This window comes from Chiloscyllium punctatum, chromosome 28 (genome assembly GCF_047496795.1).
Source record: "Chiloscyllium punctatum isolate Juve2018m chromosome 28, sChiPun1.3, whole genome shotgun sequence".
Taxonomy (NCBI): domain Eukaryota; kingdom Metazoa; phylum Chordata; class Chondrichthyes; order Orectolobiformes; family Hemiscylliidae; genus Chiloscyllium; species Chiloscyllium punctatum.
Window position 1 is genome coordinate 19,333,863 of NC_092766.1, and position 23,160 is coordinate 19,357,022.

General features: G+C 38.6%; 1 protein-coding gene across 1 annotated transcript; it reads right to left on the minus strand.

Annotated features, from left to right (window-relative positions):
• Positions 1-581: 581 nt before the first annotated feature.
• Positions 582-4,392, minus strand: LOC140453841 (uncharacterized). The gene is made up of 6 exons (XM_072548725.1): positions 4,350-4,392; positions 3,468-3,806; positions 3,078-3,380; positions 1,729-1,842; positions 1,580-1,638; positions 582-635 (listed from the first exon to the last, which is right to left on the minus strand). Exons 1-6 carry the CDS (start codon positions 4,390-4,392, stop codon positions 591-593), a joined length of 903 nt encoding a protein of 300 aa, XP_072404826.1. The 3' UTR covers positions 582-590.
• Positions 4,393-23,160: the final 18,768 nt, after the last annotated feature.

Genomic DNA, 23,160 nt, shown 5'->3' on the forward strand with positions numbered 1-23,160 from the left:
CAATAAATCACATTAAATGAAAGTAGACTTTTGAATCCAAGCCTCTGGTCAAAATAACTTATAAGCATGCAGTTATTTTTTTTTGTCTGTGCCACTAAATCAATACATTTAACATCATCTTTAATAACTCTTTGATATTCTGCAATTTAAAAATCAACAGCATATACATTGGAAATTTGGTATCGCATTCTAAATGATCATTTAATATTCTTTATTAATATAGGCCTTATCAGCAATATACACATACTTGAAAGAATAGCAATAACAATAATCTGTTCTCAGTAGCGGTTGACTCACTTCTGTTTGGAGAAATCCACTTCAATGTGGGAATTCATCAGTGACAATTAAAAATTACATTGATCAGTGATAATGACATCTTCGTCTGGGGTAACAGATTCATACTTCAGTGTTCATGTGCCCGATGCTATTTTTGAATTAAATACCACTTCTGTAAGAATGGATCTTAAAATATATAGGCACAGCACAAATCAGAGGAAATTTCCGTCAATTCCGACTGAAGAACGTTTCTTACTGATCTTGCAATGAGAAAAACGCGGGTCGTACCCTAAAATTCATGAATGCTGGTCCTATCAAAGTATCAGGTCTTCATTATACGCCAAATCAGCGTAGAGGGTCTATAGAAGAAAGTAGAAACCATTACAATCAAAACGACATAGGGACCGTGCATGACAAATCAAACCATTTAGCTGATCCCACCCCACTTTCTTCAGTTAGATGATACCGATCTCTATCTCCTTGTGACCATAATGATTTGCCAAATTGAGCAATGGCATCAACAAAAAAGAAAGAAGTGGGAGAGAAGATTCCATACATCGATCCCCTATATGTGCCACTTCTAAATTGCTTGACTTTATTTTGTGCCTATGTCCCCTTCTCACAAGGCCAGAACAGCACAATGCCAGTCTGCTGGTGTCAGCCACAACTGAAGTAAATAATCTAATGATTAAATTAGACGAGACAGAGAAATTATTAGAAACACAGAATGAGACATGAGGAGAGAAACGAAGGGAGGATGACGTGAAAATAATAGTTTGTGTAATAGAACAATGTATCCTTGCAAACATTGTCCTATCGAACATAGAATGAGGTATGAAGTTCTCAAGTTTGTCATACTTTCTTTGAAATTCATGATTTTCGCTGAATGATATGCTTTGAACCAACTAATCATCTAAAGGAAATCGTATCTTGGTCTTCCTTGCATCCAAGAGGATTCGTCAAATTTGTATGAAGTATTTTTACAATATAAGCATATTTATCCCGTCAATATTGCATTAATGATACATTCTGAACACACACACACACACACACACACACACACACACACACACACACACACACACACACACACACACCACTCACATATATAATATCCAGATTAAGTTTTTAGTTGTATTCATTTCTCCAGCAATGGCAAACTGTTCCAAGTTGGATTGAGCACAATTAAATGCTCAGTATATATTTCTGGCCAAAATCATTTCACTTAAGTCTTGCAGAAAACCAGCGAAAGTAAATAATATATTGAGAGTGGGCGTGAAGAAAAGAATTTTCATACATTTACCTCTGGCTTTGGATCATGTGGTCTAAAATCTGTGGATTTCTTATCCGTGTTCCAGTTTCCTGATGTAAAATAAAAGTCAGCTCTTTATTTAGAATACATCGATTCCTGGATAGACAAATGAATGCACAAGACCAAAGGGCAATTCCTACCTGAGTTAGAATTCCTGCAGTTCCAGCCCACGTAGACAGTAAACACCAGAAGAAGGAGGATCAGCACTGATGAGCTCCCATAAAATATTAAAAGGCAAGGAAATTCAGGTTCCCCTGAACAAGGCAGAGATACTATTAATTATCTACAAACTAACCATACTTCGCTTGCAGATATCTCACGGGGACACACCAAGACCAATTCAAAAAAAAATTGGGAACTCTATATCAATGTCAGTCTTGCCCCACAGCATGAGTAAATAATATAATATTTAAAATTATATCTCAATACTTCTATCAATGAAGCATTTAGCATTTAATCATTTATAGTGGATGTTTGCATTCCGGATTTTATATTACTTGCTTCATACATTTTTTTGTGTTACTTGAAGCATCTTGTAAAAGTTACCCCGATCTTTTTGGAATTCGATGCACGTTATATCTCTTCTGAACATTTCACTCTCAAGTGACCATGTTTCACAAATAATGTGTAACAGTCGTCACTTTGGTCCTTAACTAACACGTAACAATTTATACATTTTCACTATTTGCATTGTGATTGAGAATGATAATTCGTTGGATAGTTTATTCAAAAATCAATTTAGGAGACTACAAGCAATCTTGACGCAAACGGTAATTCAACTTATAGACTAAAAGAGTTATTTGTTACTACGTGCACAAAAATTAAACTAATAAGAAACATTAGATCAAAAAGTAATAACCGAAACACTGAAATTTTACACAAGCACAGAATTACAAAGCAGAGAACTGATGGCGTACATTAGGGGAGCATTGTTTTAGTCAAACTTGAAGCACAATGAGCCGGCGTGGGTTTGATGCATGACATTGAGATGTTGCAAAGCGCATTCTTAAACCTGCATGGGAGAAAGGCATGTGAGGACTCATGCATATGTTGATTATTTAATCAACAAGATATTTGGGCAGATTATTCAGAGAAACGCTGTTTTTAACATTGAATTTTAATCACCAATTTGTTGAATAATGTCTTTCCAAAATGTGACAGATGAAAAACGGAGAACTGTTCAAATGAATGAAGAGGGAAATTAGCAAATTAGAGTTAGTTGATTACTTTCCCACTTTAATCAGCACAAATGTAGACTCCTACATGCATTACACTAATATAATATGACCCCTATACAGAAATAGTCTGCTTCAAACGATAAACATACAGAATGTTAAACAGCACAACATTGAGTGTTTTGGAAGAAGTAAGTGTCCAAACGTCCATGCAAAGAATGGGATGAACTTTGAAGGTGAATGAACAAATTGCTCACAATAAAGTCCCATATTAGCACTAAACATAAGCGTGAACTGATATAGTCAATATTTACCTCTGTGATATGAAACACTTTCACTGACACGAATGGTAGTTGAGTTGAGTTGAATCGAGCAAGCATAATCAATGTTCTTTTTCCAAACCTCTGCCGGGATTCTGATATGACTTCTGATGTTATTAGCACCAGCAGAGTCTCCTGTCACAGAATCTGTCCAACTCTCGGCATCCCTCGTGGAAATATTCCAGTCGATGGGAAAAGTATCAGAGATGACATTGCTCACTAAACATAGCAATTGGACAGTTTCCTTAGAAAACATGTTATTCGGCGGTGCCGATAAGAGAATTACGGTTGGAGAGCCTGATGAGATTGGGATATAACATTACATTATTGTTTAAAATTGCTGTATATTGACAGTGATTTCTGTAAATCTGTCTTTGTTCTTACCTCCTATGAACAATCTCAATTCCTTTCTGAATGTGAAGGAGTGAAGGTGCGATTTCCTACCAGCACAGATATACAAACCAGAATCATTTCTCTGGACATTGTGAATCACAAGCGTGTAAATAGTCGTATTGTTATTAACTTCTCCAGAAAATCTACCAACTGGATAAGAGTATGTCTTCACGATGTAAACGAGTTGCAGATTTTCTCGCACTTTCTGTTTATACCAGTGAACACCTCCCACAGCATACCAGCCAATGTGACAATTCATCCGAACAGTGCTTCCAACGGAGACATTCTGAAGTGGTGGATTCTGCAGAGGCGCTGTCTGAGGGATGACAGCTGCAAAAACAGGACATTTTAGAAGAAGTCTGCTTTGACTGAAAAAGAAAGAAAGAAAGAAAGAAAGAGAGAGAGAAAACAGGAAGCGATAAAGAAAAAGGAAAAAAGAAAGAAGGAAAGGGAGGAAGAAATGAAGGAAGGAAGACATGAGGAAAGAAGGAAGAGAAGAAGGAAAAACTGAAAGAATGAAAGTAGGAAAGGAAGGAAGGAGAAAAGAGAGGAAGAAAGAAAGAACGATCGGAAGGAAGAAAAGAAGGCGGAAAGATGGAAAGGAAGAGAGAAAGACTGGAAGAAAGAAAGGATAAAAGGAAGAAAGAAAGAAAGAAAGAAAGAAAGAAAGAATGAGTGAATGTAAGAAAGAAAGCAAGCAAAAGAAAGAGAAAGAGAGAAAACAATAAAGAAAAGAAGAAATAATGAATGCAAGATACAAAAAGTAATGAAAGATACAGAGGAAGAAAGTTATAGTATACAGCCACTTAATACTTCACTTTACTGGATTTCTCATTGATCTTACCACTCAAAATAGAAATAAGAATGTCGAACCTGACAAAAGATTGACAAGAGTACACAAAGGTACGATATTCATTCCCATGCGTGAAGTTTTCACTGTGAGACTTATATTAACTTAAGTTGCTTGTGAAGCTAAACCTTGAGGTATCAGAAAGTCAACTACAGCTGTGGAAATGTTGTGCTGCAATTAAAAATAGTCAGATGGAAACTACAGAATTGTTGGTTTAATCTGTGGGTTTCCTGTTTACACGTTAAGTGTCCACCTACACATGTATTTGCAAATATCAATCAATCAACATGTAGTTTCCATTTTTGTTCTATTTCAACATATAATCACTCTAAACGAACATACTTCCTGCTCCATTCCTCTTGTTTCTGCTCTTGTTCCTCATCAATTGTCAATTGTTCCTCGTTGGACACCGGCTTATTTTCACGGCCAAAAGAGTGTAGCTATTCCATAAATCACCAAGTAAATGTTAGTGTCTGTGTCGGAAATTGCATACATGTTCATGTACACATGTAAGGGTAGTTTTTCAACTAAGCTGGGAAACCCCAGCTTGCACGTTAAGGCTTAGTAAGTATCACCAGCCTGACCTTATCAAAAGGTGCTGGGTATCTGCCTACTTTTCTTGGATAACAATTCTCCACTCGCATCATTGTAAGAAAAACTCAGATTATTTGTATGTTCTTGTTTGTTTGATGTTGGTTTAGTTTCAATCGTTATCCTTTGCATTATGTTCGGACAGACGATATTTAAAATTCTACCTCTATGTTTGTAAGCTACTGAAACATTTTTGCTGCATAAATAGATATCTGCTTTAACTTAGTATAGTAGTTTCCTTCTTGCTATTGTTAAACATTCATACAAATGTAACTGATTTCAAAATTGATTTATCATGTATAGTTGGACGGCAATACTCGATTTTTGCTGACAGTCTTACGATACACAACATTAGAAACAGTCAATAATTTACAATTTGGAGTAAAAATGAGATGCTTGATTGTTTACGATGATAAGAACGTGTGTGTACAAGAATGTTTGTAGTTTTTGCACAGGAAATAAATTTACTGTTGGTTACTGTACAAAATGAAGGCAATAATGCATTATACACCAGGACATTAGAATTGCTTGTTACATTAGACTGTGACAAACACTGCGCACACAAATGAAATAACAGATAATTAGTGAAGTGCTCATTCCATGTTTAATAAAATCAATCGATCGGTCCATTGACTATGTTTATGAGAGACTATTAGCTATAAATTAATGAATCCTTATCAAAGACTTGATAATTGATACAGTTTATTGGTTTGATAAATGTATTGATAAAATTATTGGTTTATTGATTTCTGCTTTATTTCAATAAAAGCTCTCTTCGTAAAGCAAAGTCCTGCTTTCCAATTCAATTAAAAGTGAATACAGGAGCATGCTTTTCCGATTAATTATTCATTATAATTGATAATTGGTTACCATTCATTACTATCTCGGCTATTCTGGCAGAAATCAATTATTAATTGCACGTTTAGCCTGGAAGCACACATTTGTACCCGGTGCATGAATTACAGTCATTTATAGAGTCATAAATGTTTCTGGTATAGAAACAGGCCTTGTGGCTCAGCTTGTCCATGCTACCGATTTTTCATTGTTGAACTAGTCCCATTTGCCTGCATTTGATGCATCTCCCTCCACTAAATCCCATCTGTGTACCTGCCCAAATGTTTGTTAAATGATGACATTCTACTCGCCTCCACCACTACTTCTGGCAGCTTGTTTCAGACATTCACTGTGCTCTGAGTCAAAAGAAATGCCCACCCTGGACCCTTTCATATCTCTCACTTCTCACGTTCAACCTATATCGGTCAGTTTTAGACTCCTTGACAATGAACAAAAGCTGTTGGCTATCCACCTTAGCTTGGTTTCTTATGATTTTATAGATCTCTATGAGGTCAACCCTATGCTCACATAAAGCTCCCAACCTATTCAGTCTCTCATTATAACTCAATGCTTTCAGTCCTACATCATCCAAGTAAATCTTTTCTGCAATGCTTCTTGATTAATAATAACATTTCATTAGTAGGGAAATCAGAACTGCATGTTGGAATCCAAATGTAGCCTTCTTTATGCTATATGCAGTTTCAACAAAATGTCCCAATTCTCTTCTCAATGTCTAACCAGTGAAATCAAACGTACTGAAAGGTTTGTTCAACACCCTGTCTCACTGTAACTCCACGCTGAAGTAACTATGAATCAGTACCCCTCGATCGGTTGTTCTATAACACTTCCCAGGGCTTTACCATTGACTTTGTAAGTCCTGCCTTGGCTTGATCTTCACAGCATATCATATTTATCCAAATTAAACTTCACCTGCAATTCCTTAGCCAACTGGTACAGGTGATTGTTATATAGCTGTATTCTCTGATAACCTTCTTCACGGTCCACTATACCACCAACTTTGGTGCCATTCGCAAACTTACAGTACTTTCCAAATTTATACCCTACATTTTCCTCCCTTTTCTCAAATATGTTGTGGAAAAGTCTTATCCATATCAAACTGTGTAAGTTCCTCTAACAATATCATAAACACACGCACCATGTATAGTCAATATACCTACATTGAGAATGTATTTACAAATATTGCATATTTGATTCTTAGCTAAGTGTGATTTAATAATTAATACACAGCGCATATGTTTTACAATTAATTACTATATTTCTATTGATATGTTTACAAGACATTTTCAATGAAAATCAGCCAATGCAGAAGTGAATAAAATTGCAATTAAGAGTTAAAATGGATTTTCCATGTCCTAAAAAGAATGCTAACTAACAGTTGATTGGGTAAATATGTAACTATCACATAAAAGCAAATAGAAACACCTTAAATATATTTTATATTGAAAATGGATTTTACATTGAAAAAATGTTGATTTAACATGCTAAATATGATAGTGATGATCAACATTACAGATTATGGTCGAATTGTGCACAATATTAAATATAAGGCATAAAGACACACTTCATTGATCAAATCAATGTTAATGCTCATGAAAATCACGACATTCACTTCATCAATTTGCCAAATTCGATATGAACAGGTAATTAGGCACATAGTTTAAGAATTTCCAGGTTAATTCTCAAAGGCTCACACAAACAAAAAATATGGAACACTTATATTAGTATGTGTAATCCCACAACAAATCATTCAGTTATCCAGGGACAAAATGGTAATGGAAATTCTGTTACTGTTCATCATCTTATAAATGCCGATAATATAACATATGAATAGGTTTGTGATCATACCGCATGTTAGTAATTCTCCACATGAGGCTAATGCTGGCTCGTGTTTCAAATCTCAAGGTGAGAACTGGTGAAAATTAAAGAACAATGCACGATAATACGATCCTGATTGAACTTAAGACAAAGAACTGATGAAGAATATAAGGAAAGTATGAAACAACTTAAATAACGAATTTGAATGGCTAATATAGATCATCAAAAGTCGTTGGTAAGCAGGATTATGAACAATCCCAGGGCTTTTTTTAAACATATATAAATGGTAAGAGAGTAGCCATGGAAAGGGCTGGTCCACAACAGGGAAAAGTAGTGTATCGATGCGTAGAGTCCCAAGAGATAGTTGAGGACCTAAATCAACATTTTGTGATGGTTGAATTGGTGGAGGGTGTTCAGAGGGAAGGGGCTGTTCAGTTTCTAAGCAGCTTTCCTATTAAACGGGAAGAGATGTAGAACTTCTTTAAATAAATATTAAGGCTGATATGTTCCTTGAACCTGTTGGGATCTACCCCAGAATATTAAGGAAGGCAAGACAACAAATTGCTGGAGCACTGACAGACGCGTTTGTGTCATCTTTATCTATGGTGTGATATCAGAGGACTGGAGATTTGACAATACTGTTCCATTTGGTTACGAAGCAAAACAGGGACAATCTTAAAAGTTACAGGCCTGTGCGTATCTCGCTGTTGTTAATTAATTATTGGAAAAAGTTCTCAGGAACAGAATCTATATGCTTCAAAAGCAAATGGACTAATTAGCAATAGACAGCATGGTTTTGTGCAGGGGAGGTCGTGCCTCAGTAACTTTATTGAGATATTTCAGGAGGTTGCAAAGATGATTAATGAGGTAAAAGTGATTGCTGTTGTCATAGCAGAGTCGTAGAAAAGATGAAGTCACATGGTATTGGGGTGTGCTGGCAAAATGGATGCAAAACTGGATTAGTCAGAAATTACAGAGGGCAGTTATGGTATGGAGGATTGTGAAGTGCAATTTTCTGCAGGCATCAGTAGTAGTACCTCTGCTCTTTGTGATTGACATAAACGATTTTGAGAAAATCTTAGATGATCTAATTAGTAAGTTTGTGGATGATATACAGACTGGTGGTGTCAAAGTGTGCAGCAGGACATAGATTAGTTGGAGGCATGAATAGAAAAATATCAGATGACAAAATCCAAAAAAGGATCCGAAAGTTCAGTTATATGTGGAAATCATACAATGAATGGCAGAACACTGAGGAGTAAAGATATGTCGAGAGATCTGGGTGTGCCCATTCACAGATCACTGAATTTGGCAGCAGAGTTTCCGAAATAGGTCTATGGCATTCTTGCCTTCAATGGAAGAGATATTGAGTATAAGGATGAACAAATTATGCTGCAGCTTTATACAACTTTAGATAGACCACACTTTGAATATTCGTGAAGTTCTGGACACGAGACTACAAAGAGGATGTGAATGCTTTGGAGAGGTTGCAGCCTGGTATGATTTTAGCTATGAAGAAAGTTTGGTATAGCATTTTGTTACATTATGAAAGGCATGGATTGAGTGGAAAGTAAGAGGCTTTCTTCCCAGAGTGGAAGGACCAATTACTTGGGGACACAATGTCACGGTGCGAGCTGGAGTGTAAAGTGCTGGCAGGGGTGGAAGGCGGTTTACAACAGATGTGCAAGGCAATTTTCTCGTACAAATGGTTGAGTACCTGGAATGCACTTCCAGAAATTTCTTTTGGAAACAGACACAATGGCAGTATTTAAGAAACACCTCGATGAATATATTGACAAGAATGGAATAGAGGGATGTGGATCCTGTAAGAGAAACAGTTTCATTATGTATTAGCAAGACGTGGTGGTGCAGGCTTGGAGGGCCGAAGAGCCTGTTCCTAATAGTGGTGCTCTTTTTCCTTTGCTCTTTGTAACTGAGATTAGGTTTATTTTTAATGGTTATCAGTGACAAATGTATCGACAGACGCTCAGATGGGTGTCGATAAAGATAAGAGAGATGTCAGATATGGAACAAGACATTGGAACAAGCGATATATGTTATAGCCACTGCAGCAGAGCCTTCGAAGTTACAAACAAAAAGGTGCATACGAAAAATCCTGAATTCTTCTTGAAGAATGTGCGTTTGGAGCATCCACCAGGGTTGAATCAGTATGTCTGTGCAGAAACAAGGGATGGTTTGTTCGTTAGGTATTGTCAGGTCAAGACAGGAAGTGTTTGAGAAGAACGCAGAAGATGCGTTTAAATTCATAAGAACACGGGAAGGAAAGAAAAGGATTGGCCAATTCAGCCTCTCAAGCTTGTTCTGTCATTCATGCTCTGTGATCTATCTCCATTTTGCTGGCTTTATCCCTCAAAACGTTTGCTTAACAAGGAAGCAATACCTCAAAATTAAAAATTAACCACTGATTTCTGCTGTCTGTGGAAGAGAGTTCCAATCATCCTTAACTCATTTGTGTACAAGTGCTTCCTCATCTCTTTCTTGAATGGTCTGGCCTTAATTCGCAGTCTATTCACCTAGCTTTGGAAAGTGCAAATATTGAAAACGGTTTCCTTTTATCGACTGTGCCTTTTCCTCTTAGTAACTTAAACAAGTCTATGATAACTTGCTAAACTTTAGAGAAAGCAGGCCTAATTTGTCTCATCTCTTCTCATAAATGAATTCGTGTAGTCTCGTGGTATCTTTCTTAGGACTTTGTACTCTCTTCAAAGCCAACATATCATGCCTAAAATGTGGTGCCCATATTTGGTCTCAGACTACTATGACTTTTTGGAATCCTAGTAGCACACAACCCCACCAACACTCTCAATCAAAAAGTTAAAAGACCCAGTCCAACCCATGGACAAAACCAACGTCATCGACAAAATTCCATGTAAGGACTGCAACAAACACTACGTAGAACAAACAGGAAGAAAGTTAGCCATCAGGATACGCGAACACCAGCTAGCCACAAAAAGACACGACACTCTCTCCCTCGTAATCCTACACACGGATGGAAAAAAAACACCATTTCGACTGGGGCAACACATCTATCCTGGGACAGGCTAAGCAAAGACATGCCAGAGAATTCCCAGAGACCTGGCACTCCAACCACAACGCCATAAACAAACACATAGATCTAGATGCCATCTATCAACCCCTTAGAAAACAGTAAATGGCATCACCACAAACCCCAGGAACCCCATCCAGGAGAAAGATATAAATAGAAAGCAGGAGACAACAGCTTCACTTCACTTGGAAGTCGCCACCGAAATAATTCTCCTGACCGCTTGCAAACCCTCAGCTTTTTCAGTTATTATGAGCCTGACTTTTCCTGAGGCACCAGATACTGAAAATTAATTAGTTTACTCTGCAAAAATGCCGACTGGCTGACATACAACTGGACTTAAAACAGGTATTAAAAGTGGGTTTAACTTTGGAATACGTGCAACATGTGAGTTACAAAGTATGCTGATGCAAATGGCGACCTTTGTCAGACCGACTGATCTCGGGCACACTTGTTGCATGAGGCAATTGCACAGTTTAGGACATATCCTGGACGAGGGACACTCGGTCAGCCCACAGCAAAAGCCCAATACAAAACCAAATCTCAGCCATACAGTTAACATTTTCTTCAGGATCTCGGCAATCAATCCATTGCAATTGCTGCCAGTATGCAGACTCACTAATGCAGAGGAGTCCAACGAGACCTGAATTCAGAGAGAGAACTCATTGGCATGTATCCAGGGGAGGGCATACCTTGGAAAGTCCACACACAAAGTTGTCTTGGAACAGTTAATTTGGTTACCAACATACGAATCAGAATCAATTAAAATAAATGTCTGGTGAATCGATCAACTGATTCGAATGGAGGTTGATAATGACATAGCTTTATCAATGGGTTGCAGATCCAGTTTTTAACAAACCCTATTCGGGGCTCCAACTCTTAAGTTTGGATAAGACTGCAGCTAGTCTGAAAACCTTAAGTGGCGAATGTTTACAGATTAAAACTTTGGTTCTGGTCTTGCATGAGAAGCAATTAGTTCAGTTAGCTTTGATTGTAGAAATAGGTTCAGGCCCAAATATGATGGGGTGAAGTTGGTTGAGAAAGATTCACCTTGATTGGTTCAAGACTTTTCAGTTAGAGAATAACTGCCGATGTGAAGTCCTAATTTAATAACTGGAAGTTTTTGGGTAATCTGGAGACTATCAAAGTAGCCAATGCCACCTTATGTATTGATCAGGAAGCAATTCTATGATTCAGCAAAGCCCACTCAGTGCCATTTAGAGATATACACAGGAGTGTCAAAGGTTATGTTCACTCTGAGAGCGGAGTCTGAGGAAGTTGCACATGTGTCAAGTGCTATGCACTTGTGAATAAAGTATGACTCGGTGGCGGGATACTGCCCTCTGTGGAGTAATCTTAAGAAGCATCCTGCGCTCTCTATCCTATCTGAGACCTTATGATAATGAACGGGTTACAACTCATGGCATTCATTCCCTCCATAAGTTCTTATGAAGTGTCGACTTTGATTGGAAACATTAACTGTTTCCCTACTAAATGATATTTCCAGAGCAGCTGACTATTTCTCGAATTTTCTGAATCTCTAACGGCTATGGCACATTACATCCCTTCGACATTATCTAGTGTGTAGTGATAGCAGGGTTCTCCGCACTTCTCTCATTCCACTCCTCATTGTCTTTGTCTGTCGTTTTTGGCATTACACCAAACCACACACCCTTATGTATTTACTTTGTATGCATGTAATACTAAAAAATGAACTTTTCTAGATTATTGCTTTAACCAGTAATCATTATGCACTATTGCAAATCTTGTTGTACGTTTATACAGACTCAAATTAAACTGCTTCATCTCTTAAAAATGAATATGCATATTCTCATTTTTTTACAAACATTCTGTGGACATGAGGAGAGAAATGAATGTGGAAATTCATTGAGATGCATTCATAGAAAATTAAAAGTAGATATTCCAGTTCAAATTTATAGATTTTTCATTGATAATTACCAAAACTCATGCTATCACCAAGATGCGATGCTGGATTTTTGTGGAAATACGATATTGTTTCTTGTACTGATATTGACTGGTCTTCATTTTTTCCAACATAATTTCATGGAACCGCTCTCAGTCCTACTTTTTGTTTATTTTATATTTATCCATCTAATTAACATCATCATTGCTGCATCGTCATGTTCACTTTTCCTTGCCTCCTTACATCTTAACTTTTATCTCTATTCTTTTTCACTCTTCAATTGTATACACATTCTGTTTCTCAGCTCGTTGCTTATAGAACATAGAACATAGAAGAATACAGCGCAGTACAGGCCCTTCGGCCCTCGATGTTGCGCCGATCAAAGCCCACCTAACCTACACTAACCCACTATCCTCCATATACCTATCCAATGCCCGCTTAAATACCCATAAAGAGGGAGAGTCCACTACTGCTACTGGCAGGGCATTCCATGAACTTACGACTCGCTGAGTGAAGAACCTACCCCTAACATCAGTCCTATATCTACCCCCCCCCCTTAATTTAAAGCTATGCCCCCTTGTAATAGCTGACTCCATACGTGGAAAAAGGTTCTCACTGTCAACCCTATCTAACCCCCTAATCATCTTGTACACCTCTATCAAATCACCCCTAAACCTTCTTTTCTACAATGAAAACAACCCCAAGTGCCTCAGCCTTTCCTCATAGGATCGTCCTACCATACCAGGCAACATCCTGGTAAACTTCCTCTGCACCCGTTCCAGTGCCTCCACATCCTTCCTATAGTATGGCGACCAAAACTGCACACAATATTCCAGATGAGAGTTTATTACTGTTTTATCAAATGTCAATACTTCCAGAATATTGCCTTGCATTTTTCCCTTCCCACTTAACACAACAGTAATTGCAATGCTCTGAATTATTTCGTCCCTTCCAGTCTTTCTCCCAAATATATGTTTTCATTTTCAATCTCACGGTGTTTTCATAGTCTGGAAAGATGACATAATAAAAACTGTGCGATTGCAGCCGAAGGTTATCGACAGTTATTGGCACCATATTTTGGAAATAAGTAAATGATTAGAATGAGTGCATTCTCCAATGATTAGTGCAGACCGATGTAGGTCCATTATATTTAGAAATAAAGCATGTTACAATGCGGAACAAAGAGATTTATAAACAATTAAATACACACTGGTCTGTCTTCACAAAAGTGGACAGAAATATATCCGAAAATTTTGGGGAATGCAGGGTCGAGTGAGACAGAGGAACTGAAGGAAAATCATTATCAGTAGGGTAAATCATGTTAGGGAAATTTATTTGTGATTAAAGATCGCCGAATCGTCAGGAGCATATCAGTTATATTCCAGGGAACTTAAGGAAGTGACCCTAGAAACAGTCGAACATTGGTGGTTATGTTTCAAAACTCTTTTGAGAGAACCCAACAGAGGCTGGTATCTCATCACCAAGTGACCCTTTATGTATGTGTGGAAAGATCTTGATGCTGACCCAGCTCCCTTAGCGCCAGCACTCAGCATGTCAGTATGTCTGACACTTCTATTTCTTTTTCTGTATTTTAAATAGGGTTCCTTAATTGCATCAGATTAAAGAAACTCAGGTTCGATGAACTCCACTTGGATGAACTCAGTACAGTCACTGTCGTATTAACTCTGAAAATGGTCCTCTGGATGGAAGGGTAGATAATGCAACTTCATTGTTTGAAAAGGTGGTAGAGCGAAGACAGAGAACTACAGAACCGTAGTGGGCAAAGTTATGAAAGATGTAATAAGAGAGCACGTAGAAAGCAATGACAGGATCGAGCAAATTCAGTGTAGATTGAAATCATACTTCACAAATCTATTGAAATCATTCTCGGATGTAATGAGTGGAGTTGATGAGGGGAAGTGCAACGATATACTTGACTGGAATTTACATATCTCTGTTGATAAGTCCCAATATAAGAGATTAGCATATAAAATTAATGCATATGGAATTGGGGTAGTGTACGGATCTGCATAAAGGACTGGTTGGCAGCCAGAAAACAAAGCTTTGCAACAATGGATTTTTTTTATAAGCGGCCAATAGTGATTAGTGGGACACAGAGACGTGTTGAGCTTTGACACCAGCTACGCACAATACATATCAATTATATTTTTGAGAAACTACATTTAATAGATACAGGTTTACAGACGATATAATGATAGGTCGAAGGATATACTCGCAAGAAGATGAAGATATGCTTCCTTGTGAGTTTGACAAGTTCAGTGATTAGAAAAAATGCATGACCGATGAAGTAAAGAAAGAAGTCAACAGAACCCGACTGAACCAAACGGCTGCTTTGTGATTGGAGAAGGACAACAACCGATGATAGTTTAACGTGAGAGTCACCTCATCTCAAATAAGGGGAGAGTTTGAGAAGCAGAGTGCTCATCGTAACCTGAGCGTGTGTAGGAGTTCAACCCATGCTGTTGATATCACTGCATTTCAAACCAGCCAATTGAGCTAACTGACCCATTGAAGATGAAGTATAACATGGATAAATGCGAAAGTATCAATTTTGCAAGCAAAAACGGAAAGGTGGTTTATCTGAATGACAATCATTTGAGCAATGAAGGATTGCCAGAGAACTGAGTGTTCTTGTACACAAGTCACTCAAAGAGTGCATTCAGATGTAGCAGGTGGTGAAGAAGGCACTTCATAGTGAGAGGAGTTGAACATTGGAGCAGGGATGCGTAACAAAAATGATGAGATCAGATCTGGATTATTGCGTACGTGTTTGGTCTGCTTACCTGACAGTGATGTTTTGGCTATTGAGTAGTATAACGGAATTTTACCAGACTGATTCCTGTGATGGCAAAACTGTGACATAAAGAGATTAGATCAGTTAGGACAATGAGGATTGACCTGAGGATTCTTCTCATAGAAATCTAAAACAATCTAACAGGACGAGATATATAAACGTAGAAAATATGTTCCCAGTGATCCAAGAACCAGTAGTCAATATCTCTGAATACTGGAAGGCCATTTTTAGCAGAGACGATTAGTTTTTTTTAATGAAATGAGAGTAGTAACAGTGTGGAATCCTTTGCCCCGGAATGTACTTGATACCAAACTATTTTCAAAACAAAGATAGATTTATTTCTTAGGGCTGCAAGAATTAAAACATTTTTAGTGAAATTGGGAACAATCCGCAGTGTGATGTGCTCAGACACGATCATATTGAATGATGTATCAGGTTCGGAGGGCTGAAACCTTATCCTTGCTATTAATAATTCTATTTTTCCATGTTTCTATCATTACTCCTTCTGCACTTTTTCAGAGGAGATGGTACTTGGCGAATAGCAGATGATGCAGCTCTAATTGGATGTCTGACAAATATATTAAGAAACAGAATTTGGTTCTCGCAAAGGAAATAAAGCAATTTTTCCCAGTCGGTTCTCAGACAATCTTTAAGCAGCTAACATGAATGAAGTTACACTGGCCTGTTAGCGCTGAAAGCCAGGTGTAATGTTAATACTGACATTCATGTGTTCAAAAGCGACACAGGCCTAGTGATATAAAATTTAGTTGAAATCAGGCAGATCACAGTGACTCCAAAGAGTCTATCTACGACTGGAAAGATAAATAATACCATTTTTATTCTGTACCAAGCAAATGCCCTTGAAATATTCTAAGACCACCCCTTATGTTAGAAGACAGTCAACTGAGGAAAGAAACTGTGTCCATCAGGCCTTACGATTGACATCAGTAACCACAGGTCAAAACAATGTCTTTTGTGAACCTCATTGAGAATGAGTAAATCCCACGGAATCTAAATAAAGGGCGATCAGGCCAATCTCACTAGGTTAGTATCAGGAGCCTCATGGAGTAAAGAAATCGGTCATTGTGCTTGTATTAATTCCTTTAGCGATCACTCACTGACCACATCATGTCTGCACCAATATAACCCAAGAAGCATGGGCCAATACCAAACAGGGATTAGGATTAAAAAGTAAATATCCAAGGATATGCATTCAATCGAAAGTAGATTGTTATAAATTATTTAGATATAAACATAGGAGGAATAATCAGGAATTTTGAAATCGACACTAAAATTGGTGGTGCTGTAGGCAGTCAAGAAGTTTATATCCAAGTACATTGGGAGTTTGACCAGATGGGTTTATGTTTGAGAAGTGGTAGATTGAGTTTAATTTAGATAAATGGGATGTGTTGGATTTTGGAAAGGCAAACAAGAGCAGAATTTATACAGTTGATCATAGCGTCTGGGAAGTGTTGTCATACAAAGGGAACTTGGGGTACAGGTTCATATTTCTTTGAAAGTGGAGTCGACCGTAGATAGAGGAGTGAAGAAGATGTTGGTTACACTAACAATTATTGGTGAGTAAGTTGAATATACAGTTGTGAGGTCATGTTGCAGCAGCACAGGACATTGATAAGGCCACTTTTGAAATATTGCATTCAATTCTGTTCTCCTTGCTACAAGAAAGATGTTAAACTTGAAAAGTTTGAGCAAAGATTAGCAATGATTTTGCTAGGGTTGGAGGGCTTGTGTTATACAGGGAGGTTGAATAGGCTGGGGCTACTTTCCCTGGAGTGTCGGAGGCGAATGGGCGATCCTATAGATGCTCAAAATAAATCAAGGGGTCATGGTTTGAGTAAATAGACGAGGTATTTTCCCTGGAGTGGGTGAGTCAATAACTAGGTGGCATAGGTTTAAGGTGAGAGGGGAAAGAGTTAAAAGGGGCTTAAGCAACAACGTTTTCACACAGAGGGTATATATATGTGTGTGTGTATATATATAAATGAAGTGGTGGAAGCTGGTAAAATGACAACATTTAAACGTCGTCCAAATGGGTATATAGATGAGAAGGGTTTAGAAAGATATGGATCAAATATTCAAGTTGGACCGAAGTTTCCAGTTCTATGCTGCACATCTCTCTGACTCTGTGAGATGTTCCATTTTTAGAGTTCAAATGCAAGAGGAAGATATGCAGGGAATATCAGGTCATTATCTTGAGGTTTAAGTCCATACCTCTCTGAAAGTGGCAAAATAAGGGGATAAATTGAATGAGAAAACATATAGCATGCTTGCCATTATAGATCATGACATTAAGCTTAAATATTGAAAGTTATACCTCAGCTCTACAAGAGTTTACTGAAGCCACAGTTTAGATTATTGTGTACAGTTAAGGTCACCACACCAAAGGAAGAGTGTGGAGGCTTTGGGGAGCGTGTAAAAGAAATCTACCCGGCTCGTGCCTCGATTAGAGCCGGTCAGTGCGATGTCTTTCTGTCTGGCATCCCTATTAAACAGTTTATCCTACATAATCTTCCTTCGATTTGATAAGGTCCACTAAACCTTGCTTTTAAAGCTTCACCTATGTCTGGAAGTAACACAATACTTTATTTCCTTTAGCAAAACTGCAAGTTCTTGATTTCGTGTCTGCTTCCTGTTTCATTGCAGGCAGTGATAATTTTAATATTGCCTAGCTAATTCCCCCGCTCTACTTATCCGTTCCCTAAAATTTGACACATAGTGCAAATATGTAGTTTCTGAATTCTCAGTAAACAATTTCGCCTTAATCAATTTAATGGTCTTCTCACCTCATGTCAAAAGTTAATTTATTGGACAGAATTTGGTCGATTTATTCGGTGCATCTCTCATGGCAAAAAGTGCAAACGTAATTCCTTCATCCCAATCATATGGATTGTCTTGATTATAAGCCCTTAACATGGTCTTTAAGGTCTAAAGCCACCTTGCCATCGCTCCCTGCGGTTCTGCATGATATGATATGCAATTGATTTGAATTATTTTATTCCGAAGATGTCCATAACTTCATCTAACAATTTTGATGTAAAATGCGACTCTTTATCTGATTGTACCTCTGTGGTTAGAAAATACCTAGTAAACAATGTGAGCAACTCTTCAATAACCCTTTCAGCTGTGATATTGTGTGGTCATTTGAATGGTCTTTGGAAATCAAGCGGGCACATCCATTGTTGTTAACAAATACTGATTCCCACTTTTTGCATTATAAGTAGGGATTCTACGTGATCAATTAACACTCTTGCAAACGATTCCTCAAATACAAACTTGGGTATTAAAGGAAGGGCTTTTATTTTTTTTTTCTGAGGTTTTCCAGTTATATGGCATGTATGGCATGCCTGGCAAAATTCAATTACATCCTTATGTAGTTCAGGTCAGTAGGAATGATTTCGTATTTTAACTTGAGTTTTTATTACCCCTCACCTCCTACTGGCAAAAAAGAAAATTATAACCCACTGGCAATACGACTTGAAGAATGTCTGTGTATTTCTCATCTGCTTGAGTATATGATTATCTATATTTCCTCATTAAGACAACATCTTCAATGTAGTAGCATTCAGTGACTCACTCAGATCGTTCATCCCTGTATATGTTTTGATATCATTGCTCCAAATTATCAGCATTTTCTGGCATATCCTCCTTAAATAACCTTCGACCAGATTGTATATTCTGGTGCAGCTTTACAATTTCTCCTGTGCTTTCCTTTACCACTTCAACAAAATTAACTGATTTATCCTGTTTTCCTACATCTGTCTTCACAGTGCTTTTCCTGATTTCATGCAGCCCACTTAATTGCACTGAAAAAATTGGAGCTTATTAACTTTTCTTCCCCGATCATTAGTTTCTTTTATACCCTGTGGTAAGCAACCTTTAGTAACTTCAACGAGAGAAGCTTTACCCTAACGATGTGAGGACTTCTCTTTTTCCCAATTTCTATCGCCGTTGGAAGCCAAACTTTGATTTATGATACCAAATCATAATCATCAACTATTTCACCAGCTAATCTTGTCGTTTTAACACTGCTCTTCCACATGAGTTCTCGTTGCTTCAGGAAGTGAATTTCTGAACTCGTCCTAAACGATGGTCTCTCTAAGGGCGTCATATATTTTCTTTACTTTTACTGGCTTTGTCCACTACCAAAATTACTTTCTGTGAACCTTTCAATCTCAACGTATTTTTGACAAGGGTCCCTCCTTAGAATCCTGACACGTTTTCTGTATGCTTCTGTCACAAGCTCACATGCACTTTGGTTGTCTTTATTTACCACCACGTAATCTCCAGATACCTCCTTTGAGAGTGATGAATATACTTTATTGGCTATACCTACCAGTTTTGTTTGGATCAAGGAACCCAAGCGTCACTGATTACATCGTTTGTTTAGCCAACTTCGTTAACGAGATGGAAACGAATTCTACATCCTTCTAATCAATTGATGCAACTATTTGATATATTTAAACAGATCCCTAAAGGACATTTGGCTATGTTGGGTTTGGTCGTCTTCACTATCTTCATTAATAAACCTACATTGTACCTTCAGCTTCAAAACTTTCAGCTGACTTTCTGCAATAATTGCCAATTTATGATGTAGAAATTCTTTCTCTTGCTCCTTTCCTCTCTCAATTTCTCCCTTTCCTCTCTCTCTTTCGATTTGTTCCAGTAAAGTGATGAATTCTTTTTTCTCTCTTTCCTCTGCCTTTAAACATAATTCAAACTGTTTCATTTCTTCTCATTTTTTTCTTTTGCCTCTTACCCAAGTTACTTCATTTTAAATTGAATTTTAGATATTTCCAAAGATTCTGATGGCGTTTCAAAGGAATTTAAATTCTGAACTATTGCTATAATTATTTCTTCTCTTATCACAGATAAAGGCAACTACCACTCCAGCTTGTCTGCTAATTCCAGAAGCTTTGCCTTGAACACCATTTGTAAAGCCCTCACAGTAATTTCTTGCACTCCCGAGAAAACTCTTCGTAAATAAAGGAGACATCATGACCACAAGCACTGTTTAAACCAACCGAATTCAACACCCAGATCAAGAAACAGTAACATTTACTACTCACTGCCTTTGAGTCCAAGAGCCCTTATCCCTAATTGGGATAATCAAATTGTTACCGGACGAGCCCCAAATCTGTTATGGACAAGGCTAGATCCCGCAAAATATTTCAAGAATGTAGCCTCGACCCAAAATTTTATTTTGATGGCAGCTGTGAGGTGAATATTTCAGTTGTGATGGAGCTTGTCAAACCACTCGGTATTACTCATATCAGAGTTCACATAAACTTGATAATTGAAAAATAGTTACTTTGTTGTTTGAATGTATGTATCACTGGACATTGGAGAGTGTCTGGGAAAATCAACAAACAGTGAAATTCACAACTGATCTTAGAGGAACTGCTTGGGCGAAGTAACAGCACCGAAACAGATAAGTGAATAGCTTTAACCTGGAACAGTGTTTGTAGAGGAATAAGACCGGTGTTATTTTCTGGGTCTGTAGATTATAAAGGAGCAAAAATGTCCTTTAGTAGATTGATTTGCGCTTCTTGTCAGATGTGGGAGTTTAAGGAATGTTTACGGGTTACTGTGGATTATATCTGCAATAAATGCTGTTGGTTGCGAATCCAATCAGAACACATGGATCTGTTGGAGAGACAGTTAGAGTCAATATGGAATTTGCAACAGCAACAGTATGTGATGGTATAGGCAGTTATAAGAAAGAGGAAAAGTCGCAGATACAGTCACATTGAGGGGTTAACTCCTGGAAAGGTAAGAGAGATAGGTAGTTAATACAGGAGTCTTCTGTGGCTATCCCCATTTCAAACAAGTATGCCGTTTTGGAAAATGTAGGGGGTGATGGATTCTCAGGTAGATGTAGCGCGAACATTTGGGATGTTGCCTCCTAGGTGCAAGGGTACGTGATGTCTCTGATCGTGTTTTCCGGGTCCTTAAGGGGGAGGAGGAGCAGCCCCAGGTCGTGGTCCACGTTGGCACCAACGACATAGGTAGGAAGAGGGGAGGCTTTCAGGGAGCTAGGTTGGAAGCTCAGAGCTATAACGAACAGAGTTGTTGTCTCTGGTCTGTTACCCGTGCCACGTGATAGAGAGTCGAGGAATAGGGAGAGAGAACTGTTAAATGCGTGGCTACAGGGATGGTGCAGGAGAGAGGGATTCCGGTTTCTGGACAACTGGGGTTCTTTCTGAGGAAGGTGAGACCTCTATAAACAGGATGGTATCCACCTGAACCTGAGCGGCACTAGCATCCTTGGGAGGAGGTTTGCTAGTGCTCTTTGGGAGGGTTTAAACTAACTCTGCAGGGGCATGGGAACCTGGACTGTAGCTTTAGGGTACAGGACCTTGAGTGTAGGGAGGTTAGGAACAAGGCATCGATCTCGAAGGAGGGTGCCGGTAAACAGGAAGGTGGCTTGAAGTGTCTCTACTTCAATGCCAGAAGTATAAGAAATAAGGTAGGTGAACTTGCAGCGTGGGTTAGTACCTGGGACTTCGATGTTGTGGCCATTACAAAGACGTGGGTAGAACTTGGACAGGAATGGCTATTGCAGGTTCCAGGGTTTAAAAGTTTTAGTAGGGTCAGAGGTGGGGGTATAAGAGGGGGAGGTGCGGCATTGCTTGTCAAGGATAGTATTACAGTGGTGGAAAGGACGATGGAGGAAGACTTGCCATCTGAGGTAGTTTGGGCTGAGGTTAGAAATAGCAAAGGTGAGGTCACCCTGTTAGGAGTTTTCTACAGGCCTCCTAATAGTCCGATAGACGTAGAGGAAAGTATTGCAAGGATGATTCAGGAGAAGAGTGAAAGTAATAGGGTGGTTGTTATGGGGGACTTTAACTTCCCAGATATTGACTGGGAAAGCTATAGCTCGAGTTCGTTAGATGGGTCGGTGTTTGTCCAATGTGTGCGGGAGGGTTTCCTGACACAATATGTAGACAGGCCAACAAGAGGTGAGGCCATACTGGATTTGGTTCTAGGTAATGAACCAGGCAGGTGTTAGACTTGGAGGTAGGTGAGCACTTCGGGGACAGTGACCACAACTCGGTGACTTTTACTGTAGTGATGGAGAGGGATAAGTGTGCACTGCAGGGCAGGAGTTATAGCTGGGGGCAGGGAAATTATGATGCAGTGAGGCATGACTTAGGATGTGTGGATTGGAAAAGTAGGCTTCAAGGGAAGGACACAAATGATATGTGGACCTTGTTCAAGGAGCAGCTATTGGGTGTCCTTGATAAATAGGTACCAGTCAGACAGGGAGGAAAGTGTCTTGTGAAGGAGCCGTGGTTTAATAAGGAATTGGAATCCCTTGTAAAATGGAAGAGGGTGACCTATGTAAAGATGAGGCGTGAAGGTTCAGTTGGGGCGATTGAGAGATATAAGGTAGCTAGGAAGGATCTAAAGAGAGAGCTAAGAGCAGCGAGAAGTGGACATGAAAAGTCCTTGGTTGGTAGGATAAGGGAAATCCCTAAGGCTTTCTATAGGTATGTCAGGAATAAAAGGATGACTAGGGTAGGTATCGGTCCAGTCAAGGATAGTAGTGGGAAGTTGTGCGAGGAGGCAGAGGAGATTGGAGAGACACTAAATCAATACTTTTCGTCAGTATTCACTCAGGAACAGGACATTGTTGCTGATGTGAATATTGAGTCACAAGTGATTAGAATGGATGGCTTTGAGGTATGTAGGGAAGAGGTCCGAGGAATACTGGAAAGGGTGAAAACAGATAAGTCCCCTGGGCCTGAT